At 46.1% G+C, this 18,979-nt stretch overlaps 1 protein-coding gene across 2 annotated transcripts in view; it reads right to left on the bottom strand.

The window, feature by feature from the left end:
* Window positions 1–2,351: 2,351 nt before the first annotated feature.
* Window positions 2,352–18,979, bottom strand: part of AVIL (advillin) — a 51,870-nt gene continuing 35,242 nt past the window's right edge. For both annotated transcript variants that reach the window (XM_028721503.2, XM_028721502.2), the window contains exons 13-20: window positions 17,484–17,642; window positions 14,576–14,755; window positions 11,141–11,286; window positions 10,003–10,147; window positions 7,818–8,006; window positions 6,315–6,383; window positions 4,930–5,061; window positions 2,352–2,926 (exon numbers count right to left, since the gene is read on the bottom strand). In XM_028721503.2, coding sequence (XP_028577336.2) covers window positions 2,813–2,926; window positions 4,930–5,061; window positions 6,315–6,383; window positions 7,818–8,006; window positions 10,003–10,147; window positions 11,141–11,286; window positions 14,576–14,755; window positions 17,484–17,642 — 1,134 coding nt within the window. In that variant the 3' untranslated portion in view covers window positions 2,352–2,812. The remainder of the gene's footprint in view (window positions 2,927–4,929; window positions 5,062–6,314; window positions 6,384–7,817; window positions 8,007–10,002; window positions 10,148–11,140; window positions 11,287–14,575; window positions 14,756–17,483; window positions 17,643–18,979) is intronic.

Genomic DNA, 18,979 nt, shown 5'->3' with positions numbered 1-18,979 from the left:
GTCTGTGAGGTAACTGGGCAGCTCTTGAAGCATGCAGAAAGTCCTTGGGGGCTACTAGAAACCCATCAGAGCCCCTTTCTCTTCTTGAAATGAGTAGTCCCGGTCCACCTTGTCAAGGGTTTTCACGGTGGGGACTAGAAGCTTGAGTGGCCTTGTTTTTCCTTATGGGAAGCACGACCTTGGCACCCCCTTCTATTGCAGCAGAAGTCTAAAGGCTTAAAGTCTGAGCAGACTTCTCACCATTTAGTAAGCCAAGGTCCCTGGTTATTATTGCTGGAGATACCTGCTCCTTTCTTCTTCCCAGCCACCCAAGCATTAATAGGCGAGGGGGCACTAGGAGATGGGCCAGAAAGACATCTGATCTGCCCGCAGACAGCTTCCCTTGTCCAGCTTCGTAGAACAGCCTGTGCTACTTCTGCTGTAGTTGGCAATGCTTGGTTGGCCATGAGTGGCAAGTGTAGCTACTGTGGTACCCAACGAGCAAGTCGATGAACAAAGCTTGTGTGTTCTGTAACACATATTGAAAACAAGCTGACTTCTGCTGCCGGGTTGCAGAAGTTGTCGGACAGCCCGCCTGCATTCATCCACACCTGTCTTGAATGCCTTACGGCATCTTGGACAGGCAAGTCATCTTCCTGGACTAGGAGAGTGTCTCCTTCAGTTTCCTTGCTACTGGGGTATGCACATTGTTCCCTATTCCATTCTGACAGCCCCTGTTAAGCAGTAAGCCCAGACCTCCTGTGATCAGCTGCCCAAATTCTGTGATATTTGCAGATGCGCAGCACATACATGACATAAACTCTTCTGCTACTAGTCAACTTGGGTGGAGGTCTACTCTTTGACCATAGAAGAGAGCTCCCCCAGCACCTACACATCCTGATTCTCTTGGGAATGAGTGGTTCACATGCTTTAAAAGCAAGGGTGAAGAATCGTTTTATGACCAAGGGCCAGTTGATAGAGTCAAAGCAGGTGGAGCAATGAATGTAAATGTTACCTTAGTATAGCAGGCTAGTTTCTGCAGTCACACACACCCCTTTCTCCATCCAGGCAAACCAAAAGGCATTACCAGAGTTTAAGGACATATTCCAGCCAGGAAGGTGCAGATTAGGGCCGGTGTGGGATGTGTTTGAGGAGGTGTAGCCAGGAGGGTGCAGCACTATGGGTCAGATAAGCCTGGAGGGCAATGTCTGGACCCTAGGCCTGCAGTTCCCATTCCTGCTTGAAAGTCTCTTGCTAATCTTAGGGAGAAAGTGAGATTCTTGCGATGCCGAACTTTGCATGCTATAGCTGTTTCTGTGCTTTCCTTTGTGGAATTGTTGTATATGGCATGTACCAGACAAGTACTATGTTGGGTGCTTCTATGGGAATATCTGTGGAGGAGCATGTTACTTAATTTGAGGTAGCAGAGCCAGCCTGTCTCTTGTCAGATTGAAAATACGGTCATACCTCATGGTACATCCGCTTCATGTTACGTTCTTTCAGGTTGCGACCTGGAAGTACGGGAAAGGGTTACTTCCGGGTTTCGCCGCATGCGTAGAAGCGCAAAATGATGGCACACACATGTGCAGAAGCGGCGAATCACAACCCGCGCATGTGCAGACGCGGCGCTGCGGGTTGCGCTCTTTTCATGTTGCGAACAGGCCTCCGGAACAGATCCCGTTCTCAACCAGAGGTACCATTGTAGTTTCACAGGATGTGTTTCAGAAACAAGGAATCGCTTGGCTCTAGAGAACTGAGGACTGGCTGTGTTAAACTCCAAACTTCCTTAGGCAGGAAGGAATAGAGGAATGAATACCTCCAAGCAAGGAAACTGGTGCTTCTCAACTCTCTTGGGCTGGCTCAACACCAAGCACCAAGCACGAAGTAGCTGCTCAGAAGTCCTGTTTTGTGACAGCAGAGATAGCTAACAAGGTACCCTCCAGATGTTGGACCAACTCCCATCAGCCCCCATGGGCTAGGGATGATGGGAATTGTCCAGCAACATCTGGAGGTCGCATGTTGCCTGCCCCTCTCTTTCAGTGTGTCTAGTTGGAGAGGGTGCTAGTGGCACATTGCTTGATGCTGAATTGTAATTATATTTCCTCTTAGCTCCTCTTTCTCACCAGCAGTTGCGGTGGGAAGCTAGGCTCTACCAATGACACAGCACATCCCCTAATAGTTGACTGGACCACAGCGGCGCTGGAGTTGGGGAAGGCAAAGCAGCCCATCAATATAGTAGGTGTTAGTGTGCTTAAATCCAGTACCCAGTCCCCGAAATTAGAGCTTTCTGCACATGACCGTGAGCAATCATTGCAGAACTACAAGTCCCAGCGTTCCTTGAGGTCACAGGCAGGATGGACTGAGTTATTAAGGACAGGGAAGCCGGCTTTTAATGTTTGCAATATAGGTATGCACTCTACAAGGCCCAAGTCACACAAAACAGCCAGCCATCGCGTGGCTTGGATTTCTAACTGCCACAGCGTGGCTACTTAATTTGCATCAAGCGCAGCCGATAGCCAAGAGCAGAGACGGCTGTTGCCTGTGGATCTTCTGAAATTCAGTTCTGCCTGCTTCATTTGAGTTGGGTTTTCTCACCACTGTAGACTTGCAATGGTGAAGCCATTTTTTTGTTGTTGTTTTTAAAGTTCCTGGACAGCAGCAGCCTTGAGTAAAATATACGAAACCAACCTTCAAAGCGCAATTTAGGCACAAACGTGATACATAACGCAGCTCCCTTCGCAGGCACAGCTGCTTCTGGCTAGGGGTCCTGCCCCCAAATCAATAGGAATTGAGTGTGGGTGTCATCTTTTCCACCTCGAGAAACGCCTATTCTTCAGAAAAGCCCCTTCTCTTTCTTCATGTTGAGTTGCTTCCAAGTAGGTAGAGCAGCAAACTTTTCCCTGGGGATCCCAAAGACTTGGAGGAAGTCTTGTGCTGACAGGAAATTCTGTTGACAAGGGGGGAAAGACCACAGTGACTAGATGAGTAAATGAAAGATAGGATTTGAGCAGTGAGTGCACACAATGAGGACCCACTCTAGGTCACATTAGCACAAGAGACTCCAAGGAAGTAAGTTAATTGTGATGGATTGCTTTTGGCCGTAGTCTTCACAGGTATCAGCTGAGGTGGAAAACCTACTTCTGAATGTGGAACGTCAGACTGCAGGTGTTTCGGGTGAGGGGATCGAATGCTCCTCTTTAGCAAATGAATGTTTGAGGTAGATTTACTTATAGATATTCCCACACACAGAATTTTATTATTTATTTATCAACCGTGCGATTTATGTGAGTGGTCATTTTACGGAGTACAACGATAGGCCCCTGCCCCAACCAGCTTACAATCTAAAACTAAACACGGGGAATGGAGGGGAGTGGTTTAACAGGCCGAGTTACAGCCGGGCATAAGAAAATAGCCCATCAGGGAGAAGGCTAAAGGGAGGCTCCTTCCCCCTGACATGTTGGTTTTCTGTGCGAAGGGGGTTTTATTTATTTTTTGTTTCGTTTTATATGAAGACACATTTAGTCCTGCAAGTCCCTATCTGCAGTCTGAAGCGGTACAGTTGAGAAACAAGTTTCCCTCTCCATCTTCTGTTTGTGAGAGTGGGTCTAACTTCAGCTCTGCTGGAGTCCGGCCATGTTACAAGCCTTCAGCGATTTCGCCAGGTATAGCCCATGCCATTTGAAGCCTGCCTCTGCAGCCAAGAGGACTGGGAACTTACTTTTATTTTTTATTTCCCCCCAAATTTTTTTATTAATTTTCCAAATGTATAACATAAAAATAAACAAACAAACAAAACATAAATCCTAACTATAATAATTCCACTTTTGTTAACATTGTCAGGTGACTTCCTCGAATCCCCCTGGCTGAGTTTCTGTGTATATCATTGTAACAGTTTTCCAAAACTAATTTCTCATAAAATTTACTTAATCAATTAACATCTTTCTTTCTTTTCGTTTTAACTTTAGATATGTTATTCTATAACTTCACATATTTAAATCCTAAGCCAATCTGGTACTTGCAAGTATTTCTTTTTAAATTACCTTAGCATATTTAGCTAAATAGTCTTTAAATTTCATCCATTCCTCTGGGAACTTACCTTTTAAGACAATGAATTCTGCCCCCAATTTCAAAATGTATGTTTGTGTGGTACAATCATTGGTAGCCCTAGCAGGATACATGTATGAATGAAATTTCCAGCCTGCTATTCCCAGCACTGTTTCCCAGCCTGTGGATCGTAGACTTTTAGTGCTCTGGGCTTTTTTTTTCTGTTGGAAGGCTCCAGGAAGGAGGACAGGCATATTTGCTCACACTGTTGCTGCTTGGCAGTCACTTCCTTTAAAAAACAACACCAGGGAAGAAAGGAAGGAGCAGCAGCAGGGGGTATCCCTACATGCTCATACCTTGCTGCTTAAGTACTGCAGAACAGACCTCATGCCATGCTATGGACTGAAGGAGCTTGAGGCTAAAGAGTCTAGATGGGTGAAAGCCTAGCAACCCACAGGAATGCCATCTTGAGTTCCATGATGGAAGAAAGGTAAAGGTAAAGGGACCCCTGACCATTAGGTCCAGTCACGGACAACTCTGGGGTTGCGGTGCTCATCTCGCTTTATTGGCCGAGGGAGCCGGCGTTTGTCCACAGACAGCTTCCGGTTCATGTGGCCAGCATGACTAAGCCACTTCTGGCGAACCAGAGCAGCGCACGGAAATGCCGTTTACCTTCCCGCCGGAGTGGTACCTATTTATCTACTTGCACTTTGACGTGCTTTCGAACTGCTAGCTTGGCAGGAGCAGGGACCGAGCAACGGGAGCTCTCCCCATCGCGGGGATTCAAACTGCCGACCTTTTGATCAGCAAGCCCTAGGCTCTGTGGTTTAGATCACAGCGCCACCCGCGTCCCTATGATGGAAGAAAACTGGGATATAAATGCAAGAAAACAAATAAACAACTCGCCTCCTTCTTAGCAGGATCCACATCTTCTGGTAGCTCATCCTGGCTGGACAGCAGGACTTCTAGAGGGTAGGTAGGGCAGTTGCTGCTGTTGAAGGTCCCAGGCTTTGGAGTGAGGGATGCGCCATTCAGATCCTGAGCAGAAAAGGGGCAGGTTTTTAAAACGCCATCTGTAGAAGCAGACCCTACACAGTGGTAACTTGGAAGGCAAACGAAATCCATTCCGGAAGTCCGTTCAACTTCCAAAACGTTCGGAAATCAAGGCACGGCTTCCGATTGGCTGCAGGAAGCTTCTGCAGCCAATCAGAAGCAGCGTCAGACGTTCAGGTTCCAAAGAACGTTTGCAGACTGGAACACTCACTTCCAGGTTTGGGAGCCAAAACGTTCGACTCGCAAGGCCTTTGGGAGCCAAGGTACGACTGTACAGGCTTCTTATATACAGAAATTTAATAAATAAATAGAGGCATTAATAAATAAATTCTATGCTTATGAGGAAGCAAAACTGAAAGCACTTTTAAAACTAGGAACTTATTTGACCCCAGAGAAATCCACCTGTGTTTTTGTGAGATTCACTGCACGGGAGAGGATGAGTAACTTGGCTGTTTCTCTCTGGATTTGAGGGGAGAATGAATGGAAGGAGTAGTGAATCTTGCAGACACACAGTGGGCAGGGTCCTCTGTGGGTGGGAATATTGGGCTTGGGAGAACCCTTCAATTATTTAATAAATTTCTCATCCTCTGGTCACGGCACACTACTTTAGAAAGCCACCAGGGTACCAAAAGTAAATAAAGGTCGCAGGGATGGGTTTTCCTTGCCTCAGCCACAATGTTGCTGGAGGTGCAGTAGGAGAAGGCAGAACCTTAGCTCAATTTTGACTGTGTCCAACAGAGAACGCATGCCTTGTATGCAGAAATTCCCAGGTAATAATTTTTGTTTCCTAACCAACAGATCATGTGAAATACTCTCTTCCTGAGACACTAGTTGCAGCCAGTGCTAGTCTTACCCGGAGTAGTTCCATTGAAATTAACCAAGATGGCTAACTTGGGCACATTAAGTTCAGTGGGTCTACTCTAAGTAAAACTTAGCTGGCTGCAACCTAGATAGAACTTCGCTGGCTGCAACCTGTTTGCCTAGATAGAAGGTTCATGTGCAGAATTGAAGTCTCTGACTTTTTCACAGCTGGGATGTTGTCTGCTGTGGAAAGGTAAGTGTCTGTTGCCCCACCCACTTTTTCTTCATGATTTCCTACCCGTGAAATAGATAATGCAGGGTTAGATTGGACAAACAACATGATCTGGTAGTTTTCTAGCTTCTTACGCACCCAGATTTCTCCCCCTACTTAGCCACTGACCTCGTTTCTCACTGGGGAAACCAAAGCGTCAACTTACAGCCGTGATTCTGACAATGTTGTTGGCATCTCCCAGTTCCTTCTTCAGCTGCTCATATGTCTTTCCTTCCTGCAAGGGTTCAAAAAAACAACTTATCTATAAAAGGGTTATGGCACCATAGCACCTTCCTGTGCTAGAAACAGGGTTTTACTCCCAAGCATTTCTCCCCGAGACCTGTTTTGAATCGAGTTGCAACCAGTCTTTGGAAAAACATGGAGAACTAAGATGACCTGTAAAGGGAAGTTCTCTTTCTGCACATAACTGTTGCATTATGGGGAAGTATTGCTTCTTTTCTCTTGCATTCTGGGAAGTCTCACTTATAATCTTTTCCCTGCTTCTGCACACACTGTACAGACCTGTTCCAAACACCAAGACATTCCTTCCTTGCTCAGTTCATCCTAAGTTCATGGAAAAACAATATGACCTGCTCTTAATGCCTAGCTGACCACATCTACAGAACTTGATTATTATATTCTTTCATGTTATGATCAATCATTAGTTAAGGAGGTTTTCATGCCCGTCCAATTCCGTGTTCCCGGTGTTCCCTTTCCCAGTCTTTAATCTATTGGTGATTAATGATCATATGTAACTCCCGCCTTGTACTTATGTTAACCAATCAGCAACAAGTTGCTTTGTGTTTGTATCAACCAATCAGCCACAAGCACACCTGTGGCAATGTTTGTAATATTCAATAAAAGAGAGTTCCCAGGGCTCGCCCTGGCAAACACCTCATGTGACACCTGCCTCTAGTCTGCAGTGGATTCATTCCAACAGACCTGCTTGCATAAGACCAAAGTCCTTATCACAAATTCAGTAGAACTTAAGTCAGAGTAGGCATGGTTAAGACTGCACAGTCCATGCATTGATCTTCCACATCTATAGTCTGGATATTCTCAAAGGAGCTCAGGGTGTTATGCATGAGGTTTAGCTGACACGCAGTATCCCAGTGGTTCAGATGTATCTGATAATCAACAGTGCGCAAACTGAATGCCTGCCAAAATCAAAACAATAAAACGACCCCCCAAAGTAGCTTGCAAAGATTTTGAATGTTACAGTAAAATTTCACAATCAAAATTTATATGAGATATTCCACATTCAAAAACTTAATTGACAAAACTGGACATACCTGCAGATTTCAAATATTTGTCAGTATTTGTTTCAGCAAATGACCCAACATATCTATTTTTTTTATTTCAAAAAGAGGATGTGCCCCTATCTGTCAATTTGGTACATGGGGTGAAATTCAACATCACACTGTCAATCATTCTGTCCCCGCAAGCCTTTTAGCTTTCCAGACACTGTTCTGGGGGTTCTCCTGACAGCCTCAGAGCCCATTTCAGGGGGTGCATTTTTTAGGGGGGGAGAAGCGCTATTGTGCAAGTGGAAGTTGTTGCACAGGCCTCCGCTGACCAAACTCATTTGTTGAATTCCACTCATGGTGTAAATCACCCCCAGATCTCTAGAAAACAAAAGCGATTTGGTTCAGGCATGGTTTCTACTTACACTCCACCGATACGGGTCCCAAGCCAGGAACCAGCCTGTGAAGTTGGGCGGCTCAAAACCTTGCTTGATTATGAAGATGGGGGTGTCTGTCTCCCTCCCGCTGGGATGGGTCTGCAGGTATTCCTGGGCCATCGTCACTGCCTCCTTCCTCTCTGTCTCGTTGGCTTCTTTGCCAATCCATAGGAAAATCTGGGGAAAGAGAAGAGCGATGATTCAGAAGTTGCTCATTCGAGCAACAGGGAGCATTAGAGCGGGGGAACCTGCGGTTCTCCAGATGTTGTTGGGCCACAACTCTTGACAGTTGACCATTGGCCCTTCTGGCTGGGACAGATGGGAATTAGAGTCCAATGACAGCCACCCCTGGAGTCAGAACTAGGAAGCTTTTCTGAAACCAGACTGTAGTGATATCGGCAAAAGTTGATGCAACTGTGCAGGACAACATGATATCTGTCCTGATCATAGTAGATAAAAGGAGCACATAGGGACTAAGCTCTGCCCCCATTCAGAGGTCTAGATTTAGTCTAAGGCAGGGGTCAGCAAACTTTTTCAGCAGGGGGCCGATCCACAGTCCCCCAGACCTTGTAGGGGGAGCGCTCAAATAATTTCAGTAGCAGTTTTAAGAATGGTGTAAAACCTATGAATGGACCAAGGGTTATTAAACTTGAACAAAACTAGTTGTGTAATGGCAGTGAACAAATAATATAGAATCTGTAATAAGGAATAGACAGGAAGTCTGGTTGATAGAAAAAAACATTTTTATTTTATGGTTTGAAGACTATTAGTTGATTCCTTTCTTTTTTGTTTGGTGGTGATGGAAATTTGTTTTCTTTTCTGTTTGGTGTGTTAAAGTGAATGATAAAAATAAAATCATTTTTTAAAAAAACGAACGAATTCCTATGCCCCACAAATAACCCAGAGATGCATTTTAAATAAAAGGACACATTCTACTCATGTAAAAACATGGTGATTCCCAGACCATCCGCGGGCTGGATTTAGAAGGCGATTGGGCCACATCTGGCCCCCGGGCCTTAGGTTGCCTACCCCTGGTCTAAGGTCACCCATTGCTTGTAGTGTATAGCTGCCCTGGGAGAACACTAGGGAAACATTAGTTTGGTTTTGACCGTAAGGCTATTCCCAGGTGTCACAGAAGGCTTGGGGGGGACACCAGTAAGGAAGCTAAACCAGGACAAACGGAGGAAACTCCTGATTCCATCCCGATAGGCAGGTAAGTTAAGTGACTAAACTATATAATAGCATTATCCACAGACTGTGGCAGTCCAAAGGCTCCGTCAAACCCAGAACTCCTAACAGTGGGGCAGTTAGATGCTGAAGGGGAGCAAAGCAAGTGGGTCAGGAGCTGCATCCTATTGTCTATCTCCATATTATCAGTGGCACTAGGGGAAAAGAAACAGTCCTGGCTATTGTGGCTTATAACCATCAGCAGACATCCTTCATCAAGCTATTTTTGCATTTCTATAGTTCCTTTGCTAGTCCTAGAAACTTAATACGCTCTTTTGTGTGTGTGTGGGGGGGTATTTTGGAGCTCATTTATTCTGCCTGAGAACCAAGCTTACTGCCTTTGCCTTCTGCTAAGCGGGTGGCGCTGTGGTCTAAACCACTGAGCCTAGGGCTTGCCAATCAGAAGGTGGGCGGTTCGAATCCCCATGAAGGAGTGAGCTCCCATTGCTTGGTCCCAGTTCCTGCCAACCAAGCAGTTCAAAAGCACGCCAAAAAGTGCAAATAGATAAATAGGTACCGCTCCAGCGGGAAGGTAAATGGCGTTTCCATGCGCTGCTCTGGTTTCGCCAGAAGCGGCTTAGTCATGCTGGCCACATGACCCAGAAAAACTGTCTGCAGACAAACGTCGGCTTCCTTAGCCAATAAAGCGAGATGAGCGCTGCAACCCCAGAGTCATTCGTGACTGGACTTAATTGTCAGGGGTCCTTTACCTTTACCTTTTTAAGCCTTTCCAAACTACAATATTTTTAAGGTACTGCAAGCCTCCAATGCTCCACGCTCCCTGCTCCGCACAGTAATAATGCCTTCAAGAGGCTGCCTTGTACTCCTTAACACTCAAACAGAGTGAAAGAATTACAGGAAGTAGGTAGAGACCTTAAATCACACAGCCGCCATAGAATGAGAGGCTAAGAAATTCAGGACAGTACTTCTCCTGCCCCAGCCTCACCTGGTCCCAGGTATCCAGCATCATCACATCACTTTCACTGAGGTCATCTTGGGTAAAGTCTGTGATCTCGATGGCTACAAAGCATCCAGTCTTGTTGGAGCATTCAAAGAGCCGTGGGGGGTGGTCAGGGACCTCCTCCTGCAGCCTGTAAGACAGAGACTGTTTGAGAAAGTCCTTTTTAGGTCTCACTTCCAATGTGCTTATAAGGATGTGGAGATGTGGACCAAGATCTGCTGGCCCCGTTATTAATCCCTTTATTTATTATTTAAATTTTACTTGCTTCTCTGCTGCCCTTCACCATAGCATATTGCCAAGGTGACTTGCGTCTGCCATTTACAATCAGTGCACAAACTTTATGATGCAAAAGTATTTCAGCATTGTAATAAAAAAAGAATAGCAGTAAAAGTAATCACAACCCAATAGTGTTAGTTTGTTTGTTTTAAAAAAGCCTAATAAAAGCATGATATATATAGAAGAAGAGTTTGGATTTGATATCCCACTTTATTACTACCCTAAGGAGTCTCAAAGCAGCAAACGTTCTCCTTTCCCTTCCTCCCCCACAACAAACACTCTGTGAGGTGAGTGGGGCTGAGAGACTTCAGAGAAGTGTGACTAGCCCAAGGTCACCCAGCAGCTGCATGTGGAGGAGCGGAGACGCGAAGCTGGTTCACCAGATTACGAGTCTACCGCTCTTAACCACTACACCACACTGGCTTTAAAGCCTGGGTTGTTGAAAAGCTCTTGGAAGTAGGCGCTAGTTGAGTCTACCTCTCTAGATAATTCTTCATCAATGATTCCTGCATTGCAGGGAATTTTGCTAGATGACGCTTTGGGAGTCCCTTCTAACTCTATGATTCTGAGACGCTAATGTTGGGGACAGAGGGTGCTTCCAGGTGGGTGCTTATTATGGGATCAATGCATGCGAGTTTTTCACAGCATCCCTATTATATCATTAGTATCAAAATACCAACCCACATCCTCCCCCTGCCCCATTTAATCCAGATTCACCCTTACTGGGGGAAATCTGGTAAGTGATATTTGTGATATCCGAACACCTGCTTGCAATATTTAAGCCCCCTGCCTTGAAGCACCCAGATACACAAACAAGTACTAGAATTTAGGGACAGGGTGCAAATACCTTTTCTCACTCGCATAGGGGGCTTTGCCTCCAAGGAGCTCCCAAAACTCGGGGGGCTCCTGCCCTTCTGCTACCATCTCCTGAATCCCGTTGCAAAGGGTGGTGGCCAGCTCCTTGGCCATTTCCCGTTCATCGCCACTGGAACCCTGGAATGAAAACCCACAGAGGTAAAGCATTGGAAGTGGAAGGGCAGCTTGCTGACCTACATCTAGGTGGGCTACGAAACAATCTTGAAAGATTTGGGTGTAAGGGGACACCTTCAGCCATGCCTTGACAAGACACCATGGGAAATACAATGAAGAAATGCTTAAGTCAAGAACTTAGCATATGAAGTTGAATGTATGTAAATCCACCAAAATCTTGAGGGAGAATTTCCTGAAGAAAGAAATTAAATATTGCAGCTTAAGCCAAGAAGGAATGTAACATATGGACTTGAACGTTTATGTGAACCTTTTGGAAATCCTGAGATAGTTTATAAATATATCAAAACCGTGAGAGAGTATTTACGGAAGAAGCCCAAGACTCTTCATGGGCGAAACAGGTGACAAACACTGGCACCCTGTCTAACTCTCGTGCTTAACATCACCAACACTTCGTTTGATCAAACTTATCTTCGTTGATATCTACAGGAGCCTGGCTAAAGGAACTTTAAAGACTGAATCTTCCTTTTGGACACAATTTAAATGAGTTTTCTGTTTCTGGCTTCTGTAGTAGATCTTGCACCTTGTTCTCTCAATTTTTGGATTATTAATATAAGTTTTAAAACGTAGAATGGTTTGGTAGTGTTTTGTGTGCTGCTTAAAGGTAAAGGTAAAGGGACCCCTGACCATTAGGTCCAGTCGTGACCGACTCTGGGGTTGCGGCGCTCATCTCGCTTTATTGGCCGAGGGAGCCGGCGTACAGCTTCTGGGTCATGTGGCCAGCATGACTAAGCTGCTTCTGGCGAACCAGAGCAGTGCACAGAAATGCCGTTTACCTTCCCGCTGGAGCGGTACCTATTTATCTACTTGCACTTTGGCGTGCTTTTGAACTGCTAGGTTGGCAGGAGCAAGGATGGAGCAACGGGAGCTCATCCCATCACGGGGATTCTAACCGCTGACCTTCTGATCAGCAAGTCCTAGGCTCTGTGCTTTAACCCACAGCGCCACCCGCGTCCCTCTTGTGTGCTGCTTATGTGCTGCTAACTTCATACTGGTCTACTACTTGACAAGACACCAGACATTTCCCCCTGAGCTATCTGGGCAGTACAGGCCTTATGTAATTCTGCACTTGGAGCTAGAAGTCAACAATCTTGCCTCCTTCCATAAAAAGGGCAGCACAGGCTGTGTTTGCACATAACACTAAACCCTGGTTTAGCATTATAAGAACAAGCTGTAGCAGGCCATCAAGGTCACACACTTCCCCCTCTTCTGACGTGACCGGTTTTGACAAACCATAGTTAAGATTAACCCTGGTTGCCTGGGTTGTGACATCACACAAAGCTGCATTTAATCTAAAGTGGAAGCAAAAGCTTCCAAGTGAGATGTTTCTATTGTAGCCCAAGAGTTGCTATGGCTTGTCCTCATAAATGCAAATGCAGCCACTGCAAGGAAATGTTCTAGGAATAGAAGAAACTGCTTTATGCAGAGTCAGCCCCCTGGTCCATCTAGTTCTGCATTGGCTACCCAAAACTGGATGACAGTGGCTCTCCAGGGGTTTTAGACAGGAGTCTTTTGTAAACCTACCTGGAGCTGCAGCAGACTGAATCTGGGACCTTGTGCATGCAAAATGTGTGCTCTATCACCTCTGAGATATAGGTAGGGTGCTCTTCCTCTGGAATTTGCTGCCCTAGGCAACAGCTGCACTCTGCTCCGTGATAATCCTGGTTCTGTGTTCCTGGCCATGTGCACTTTCTCAAAGTGCCCTCTACAGTCACGGGGGCTTGTGACTTCCTTTCTCTATTTAATTTTAAGCTGCTACTCACTGTGTGCCAAAATCTGTATAGCATACCATAGCTGAAATGCTTTCGAAATTTATTCGTATGTTAGTACGTTTCCGAGCACAATTCAAAGTGTTGGTGCTCAACCCAGTATACCTGAAGGAGCGTCTCCACCCCCATTGTCCAGCCCGGACACTGAGGTCCAGCTCCAAGGGCTTTCTGTCAGTTCCCTCCCTGCGAGAAGTGAGGTTACAGAGAACCAGGCAGAGGGCCTTCTCGGTGGTTGCACCTGCCCTGTGGAACGCCCTACCATCAGATGTCAAGGAAATAAACAACTATCTGACTTTTAGAAGACATCTGAAGACAACCCGGTTTACAGACGTTTTTAATGATTGATGTTTTATCGTGTTTTTAACATTCTGTTGGGAGCCGCCCAGATTGGCTGGGGAAACCCAGATGGGTGGGGTAATAATAATAATAATAAGTCACACATTTCAAAGTTATCTTTCACAACCATGAAAGATAGAGACTTGGGACTACTCTGCTGTTTTTAATGAAAGTTGAGTCCAAATTGAGTTGCCACTGCAAAGAGTCCAAATTATATACCAGACATTTGGTCTCATTAATTTTTCTTTTCTTAATTCCGAAACCCACCCATCCATGTAAAAACCTTCTGGCGGGATGCCCCTGTTTAATAATAATAATAATAATAATAATAATAATAATAATAATAATAATAATAATAATAATTTATTATTTGTACCCCGCCCATCTGGCTGGGTCTCCCCAGCCACTCTGGGCAGCTTCCATAGAAACCAAAAATACAGTAAAATATCACAGATTAAAAACTTCCCTGAACAGGGCTGCCTTAAGATGTCTTCTGAATGTCAGGTAGTTATTTATCGCTTTGACATCTGATGGGAGGGCGTTCCACAGGGCGGGCGCCACTACCAAGAAGGCCCTCTGCCTGGTTCCCTGTAGCTTTGCTTCTCGCAATGAGGGAACCGCCAGAAGGCCCTTGGTGCTGGACCTCAGCGTCCTGGCAGAACGATGGGGTGGAGACGCTCCTTCAGGTATACTGGGCCGAGGCCGTTTAGGGCTTTAAAGGTCAGCACCAACACTTTGAATTGTGCTTGGAAACGTACTGGGAGCCAATGTAGGTCTTTCAAGACCGGTGTTATGTGGTCTCGGCGGCCGCCCCCAGTCACCAGTCTAGCTGCCGCATTCTGGATTAGTTGTAGTTTCCAAGTCACCTTCAAAGGTAGCCCCACGTAGAGCGCATTGCAGTAGTCCAAGCGGGAGATAACTAGAGCATGCACCACTCTGGCGAGACAGTCTGCGGGCAGGTAGGGTCTCAGCCTGTGTACCAGATGGAGCTGGTAGACAGCTGCCCTGGACACAGAATTGACCTGTGCCTCTGTTTGAAATGCAAAGGATGGTGGGGTTCTGGATTCCCAGCCGCCCTCCTGCTTGACGTTGCCCTCATCCCTGCTCCGAGCCACCTTTCCTCGCCTCACCTTGCCATACCACAAGTAATGGTCCGTCTGGGTCTTCAGCAAGAAGACATCGTTGGAATTGAGAGAGGCAGCCACAGACGGCACTTCCACCGCCTTCGTGTTGGAGCTGTCCGTTCCACGGATCTGGAAGAGCCGCACTGGTGGTTCCGCTTCGCTCTTGACTTTCCTTGATGTCCCGCCCTAAAGACCAAGTGAGGGAAGGGCAGAACAACAAACCGACATCGCTGCTAACCTAACGACACGCCTGGAGCAATGCTGTGTACAGTGGCACGGTTCACCTAAGTAACCTTAACAGCCTTACAGCAGCGGTGATGGATTAGATCAGGGGTCAGCAAACTTTTTCAGCAGGGGGGGCCGGTCCACCATCCCTCAGACCATGTGGTGGGCCAGACTATATTTTGGGGAAAAAATAAATGAACAAATTCCTATGCCCCACAAATAACCCAGAGATGCATTTGAAATAAGAGGACACATTCTACTCATGCAAAAACACTCTGGCCGGATTGAGAAGGCGATTGGGCTGCATCCAGCCCACAGGCCTTAGGTTGCCTACCCCTGGATTAGATGGTGATATTTATTCCTTCGCTCGCTGCTGCATATGGGGAGCCTCCTCTTCGTTCTGAGTGGGCCTCTGGTCTCCTACCCCAGAGTCCTACCCTGATGGCTTCACTGGCTATGCAGGTGAAAATTTACAAAATGCACACCTACTGGGAAATAAGCTGGAGGGGCAAAGGTCTGGGACTATCACTTCTCAACCGTGCAACAGACAAGTATTTTCAATGAAAAGCTTCTTCATGGGACTTGAGTTAAATACTTAAGGCAAAGGCGAAACCACCCCTGAGATTAATACCTGTGACCCATGCTTTTTTTTCTGGGGGCAGGCATGCCCCTAAACATATAGTGAATCTATGTTTGACCTCATAGAGGGGCAGTATTTCAATATGAGTAGGAAAATGAGAGTACCCCTAAACATTTATATATTTTTTTTAGAAAAAAAGCACTGCCTGTGACCAACACCTATTGAAACACTTCCTCTTTCCCATCCTATTAAACAGGTGCACAAATATTTCTGGAGGCAGACTCACTAGATTATTGGGAGTTCAGATATGTTTCACTACCACCTTTTCCACGCACTTCTGAATATTGATAAATTCATCATTAGCAGGGAAGCCTCAGAGCAAGTATTTAATCTTCTGCTACATCTGACACCTGCCTGGATCAAAGGATTTCATTTGTATAAATGGGATTCTTCATCACTGATTCTGCAGATACCAGAGGGTGACATATTTGGTCCTAATTCCCAGTTTGTGGAGGAAATGAAATGCCTTTCTAACCCATGGTTCAGTTACTATCTGTAAAACCTGTAAAACCAATAAGAACAATATTCAGCAATGCTGGCTTGAAAATGCCTGATTGGATTTTTTAAAAAAAGGCTTAAGGAGGCACCTAAAAGAACAAATTGTTGGCACCATCCAACTTTGAGGTAAAGAATATCTCAAGGCATGGATGCTACCCCACTAAAAGCCTAGTTCCAGGTACTCCTTAAATGAATATCTGGACCATATGATCCCCACGAGAGGGTAGCTACCCCAACAGATGTCAACTGCAAAAAAATTGGTTAGCTGATCCTTATCCAGGTGTGATATATAAAGGTAAAGGTACCCCTGCCCGTTCGGGCCAGTCTTGACAGACTCTAGGGTTGTGCGCTCATCTCACTCTATAGGCCGGGAGCCAGCGCTGTCCGCAGACACTTCCAGGTCATGTGGCCAGCGTGACAAGCTGCATCTGGCGAGCCAGCGCAGCACACAGAACGCCGTTTACCTTCCCGCTGGTAAGCGGTCCCTATTTATCTACTTGCACCCGGAGGTGCTTTCGAACTGCTAGGTTGGCAGGCACTGGGACCGAACGACGGGAGCGCACCCCGCCGCGGGGATTCGAACCGCCGACCTTGCGATCGGCAAGTCCTAGGCGCTGAGGTTTTACCCACAGCGCCACCCGCGTCCCCGGTGTGATATATATATAAAATATAATCACCCAGAGCAGAGTAAAAAATATATTGGTCAGCCAGAGTGGCTGTAACACTAGAATTTGGAATATTTTGGCAATCTGGTAAGGACAAGGAACAACAGAGGCAACAGCAGATGGAGTGGGGGAAGGGCAGGAAAGTCAGGACTCCCAAAACTGTGAGATCGTGGGAATCCCTATTCCAAAGCCATTGAAATCCAGTCTCCGTTTGTTTTTTTCAACTTTCAGAAGATATTGCTTGTACAATGAGGACTATAATCTCTTTTTTTTTTTCCTTTTTAAAGGAAAGGCGGGAGAAAGGGAAAAACACGAAAAGCCAAAGCTGGTGCCTGATTCTGCATGGTTGATGTGATTCCTCGAGTATCTAGGACTCCCTGCCACCCTCTTCGCTTTTCTTACAGCAGGGATGACAGAGACAAGCTTCCATATTCATTCAAAGAAGGGAAGCTCCAAGAAGGAATGAACTGTGGTGTCACTCTATGCCCTTCCCATCTTGGCTGCTATAAGTGACAAGAATAAGACCCAAGGACAGACTGTTCCACTGAGACGTCAGGGAACCTGGGTTCTGGTCTCCTCCTTCGCTCCTGACTTTTGCCCCTCAGAATATACCAGAAGGGCAACGAGTTTGTGTTCAGGGAGAATCTGGCTGTGACTCACAATGGCCTTGAGCAGGTACAGCAGGGATGGGGAACCTGTGACCCTACAGGTCCCATCACCCCCAACCATTGGGCTCAGGATTATGGGATGTGAAGTCCCAACATTATCTGGAGGGTCCCGGGATCCTTGCTTCTAAGCTGCAGCAACACGCTTAGCTGTAACAGGCCTGACGCCTGGGGAATTCAGTTTGTGATTTTCCATAGTGCTCCTTAATTCTCCTCCATACCTCAAAGAAGACAAGCTTGCCTTTGAAGATGGCCAAGAAGTGGCACGGTTCTTTGCCCATGTTCAGCCGCACTTGCACAGGCTCCCCGTTGTACTGCTGATCCAGCTCCACTGCATGGTAGGCGGAAGCCGCAAGCTCGTCCACCGTGGCATGGCGTCCCTGTTGAGTGCAGTAATGGAATTCACTGAAATTGAAAGTGCTTGTATGCATTGCTATGGGTTTAAATTTGATAGGTTGGTAACTGAATTCTATAGCGTTCTCTAGCGGTTCTCAGAGACATCACCTTGCCAACAAAGGTCTGTATACTAAAAGCTATGGTTTTCCCAGTCGTGATGTATGGATGTGAGAGCTGGACCATAGAGAAGGCTGATCGCCGAAGAATGGATGCTTTTGAATTATGGTGCTGGAGGAGACCCTTGAGAGTCCCATGGACTGCAAGAAGATCAAACCTATCCATTCTGAAGGAAATCAGCCCTGAGTGCTCACTGGAAGGACAGATCCTGAAGCTGAGGCTCCAATACTTTGGCCACCTCATGAGAAGAGAAGACTCCCTGGAGAAGACCCTGATTTTGGGAAATATGGAGGGCACAAGGAGAAGGGGACGACAGAGGACGAGATGGTTGGATAGTGTTCTTGAAGCTACCAGCATGAGTTTGACCAAACTGCGGAAGGCAGTGGAAGACAGGAGTGCCTGGTGTGCTCTGGTCCATGAGGTCACGAAGAGTCGGACACGGCTAAACGACTAAACAACAACAGCAACAGCGGTTCTCATGTGATTAGTTAAGGTTGGTCACATGGGAGGGATCTAGTGAAGGAGAGACTTCATTTTATGGGAAGCAAGATGACTGTGTTTTAGAATCCACTGTGAACACTGCTCAGTTGATTAGAGTGTTAGAGTGCTTCTTCTCTGCTTAAGAGAGGAGGTAAAATGGAGAAGGTAAATCTCTTATAGGAGCTGCAAGGCATGGCCTAACTAAGAGACAGAAGGCTGAGTTCTGAGCTCTGGAAAGAGAGGAAAATACAGCTGTTTGGAAGTTAGAAGAAGAGACTGTAATGATAATAAGAATTGTTATATTTATATCGTGCCCATCTTGCTGGGTTTCGCAAGCCACTCTGGGTGTCTTAAAACACAACAAAGCATCAAACATTAAAAAACAAAATATCCTATACGAGCAACAAACAAGCCAATAAATCAATAGAAAACAACAACAACAACAATAATCAGTTTACAGTTATACCCAAATTAAAATAACTGCCAACCCCAACTAAACATTTAACCAACATCAACCTGACCAAAACTAAAAAGGAACCAAAATTATAACAGTTTAAAACATTTTAAAACCTTTTAGCCAGTTGCCCCAAGCCAAGAGTTGTTCCAGAAATGTCCCTCTGGCCTCCCAGGAGCCTCTTTTAGGAAGGACACAAAGTGGCTTCAAATCAGTGCGAAGTTAATGACTGGCAGAATCCGTGACCAGGGAGAAGAGTCGGTGGAAGAA

This window comes from Podarcis muralis, chromosome 2 (assembly GCF_964188315.1).
Source record: "Podarcis muralis chromosome 2, rPodMur119.hap1.1, whole genome shotgun sequence".
NCBI lineage: Eukaryota > Metazoa > Chordata > Lepidosauria > Squamata > Lacertidae > Podarcis > Podarcis muralis.
This window is presented reverse-complemented; position numbering and strand designations above follow the sequence as displayed.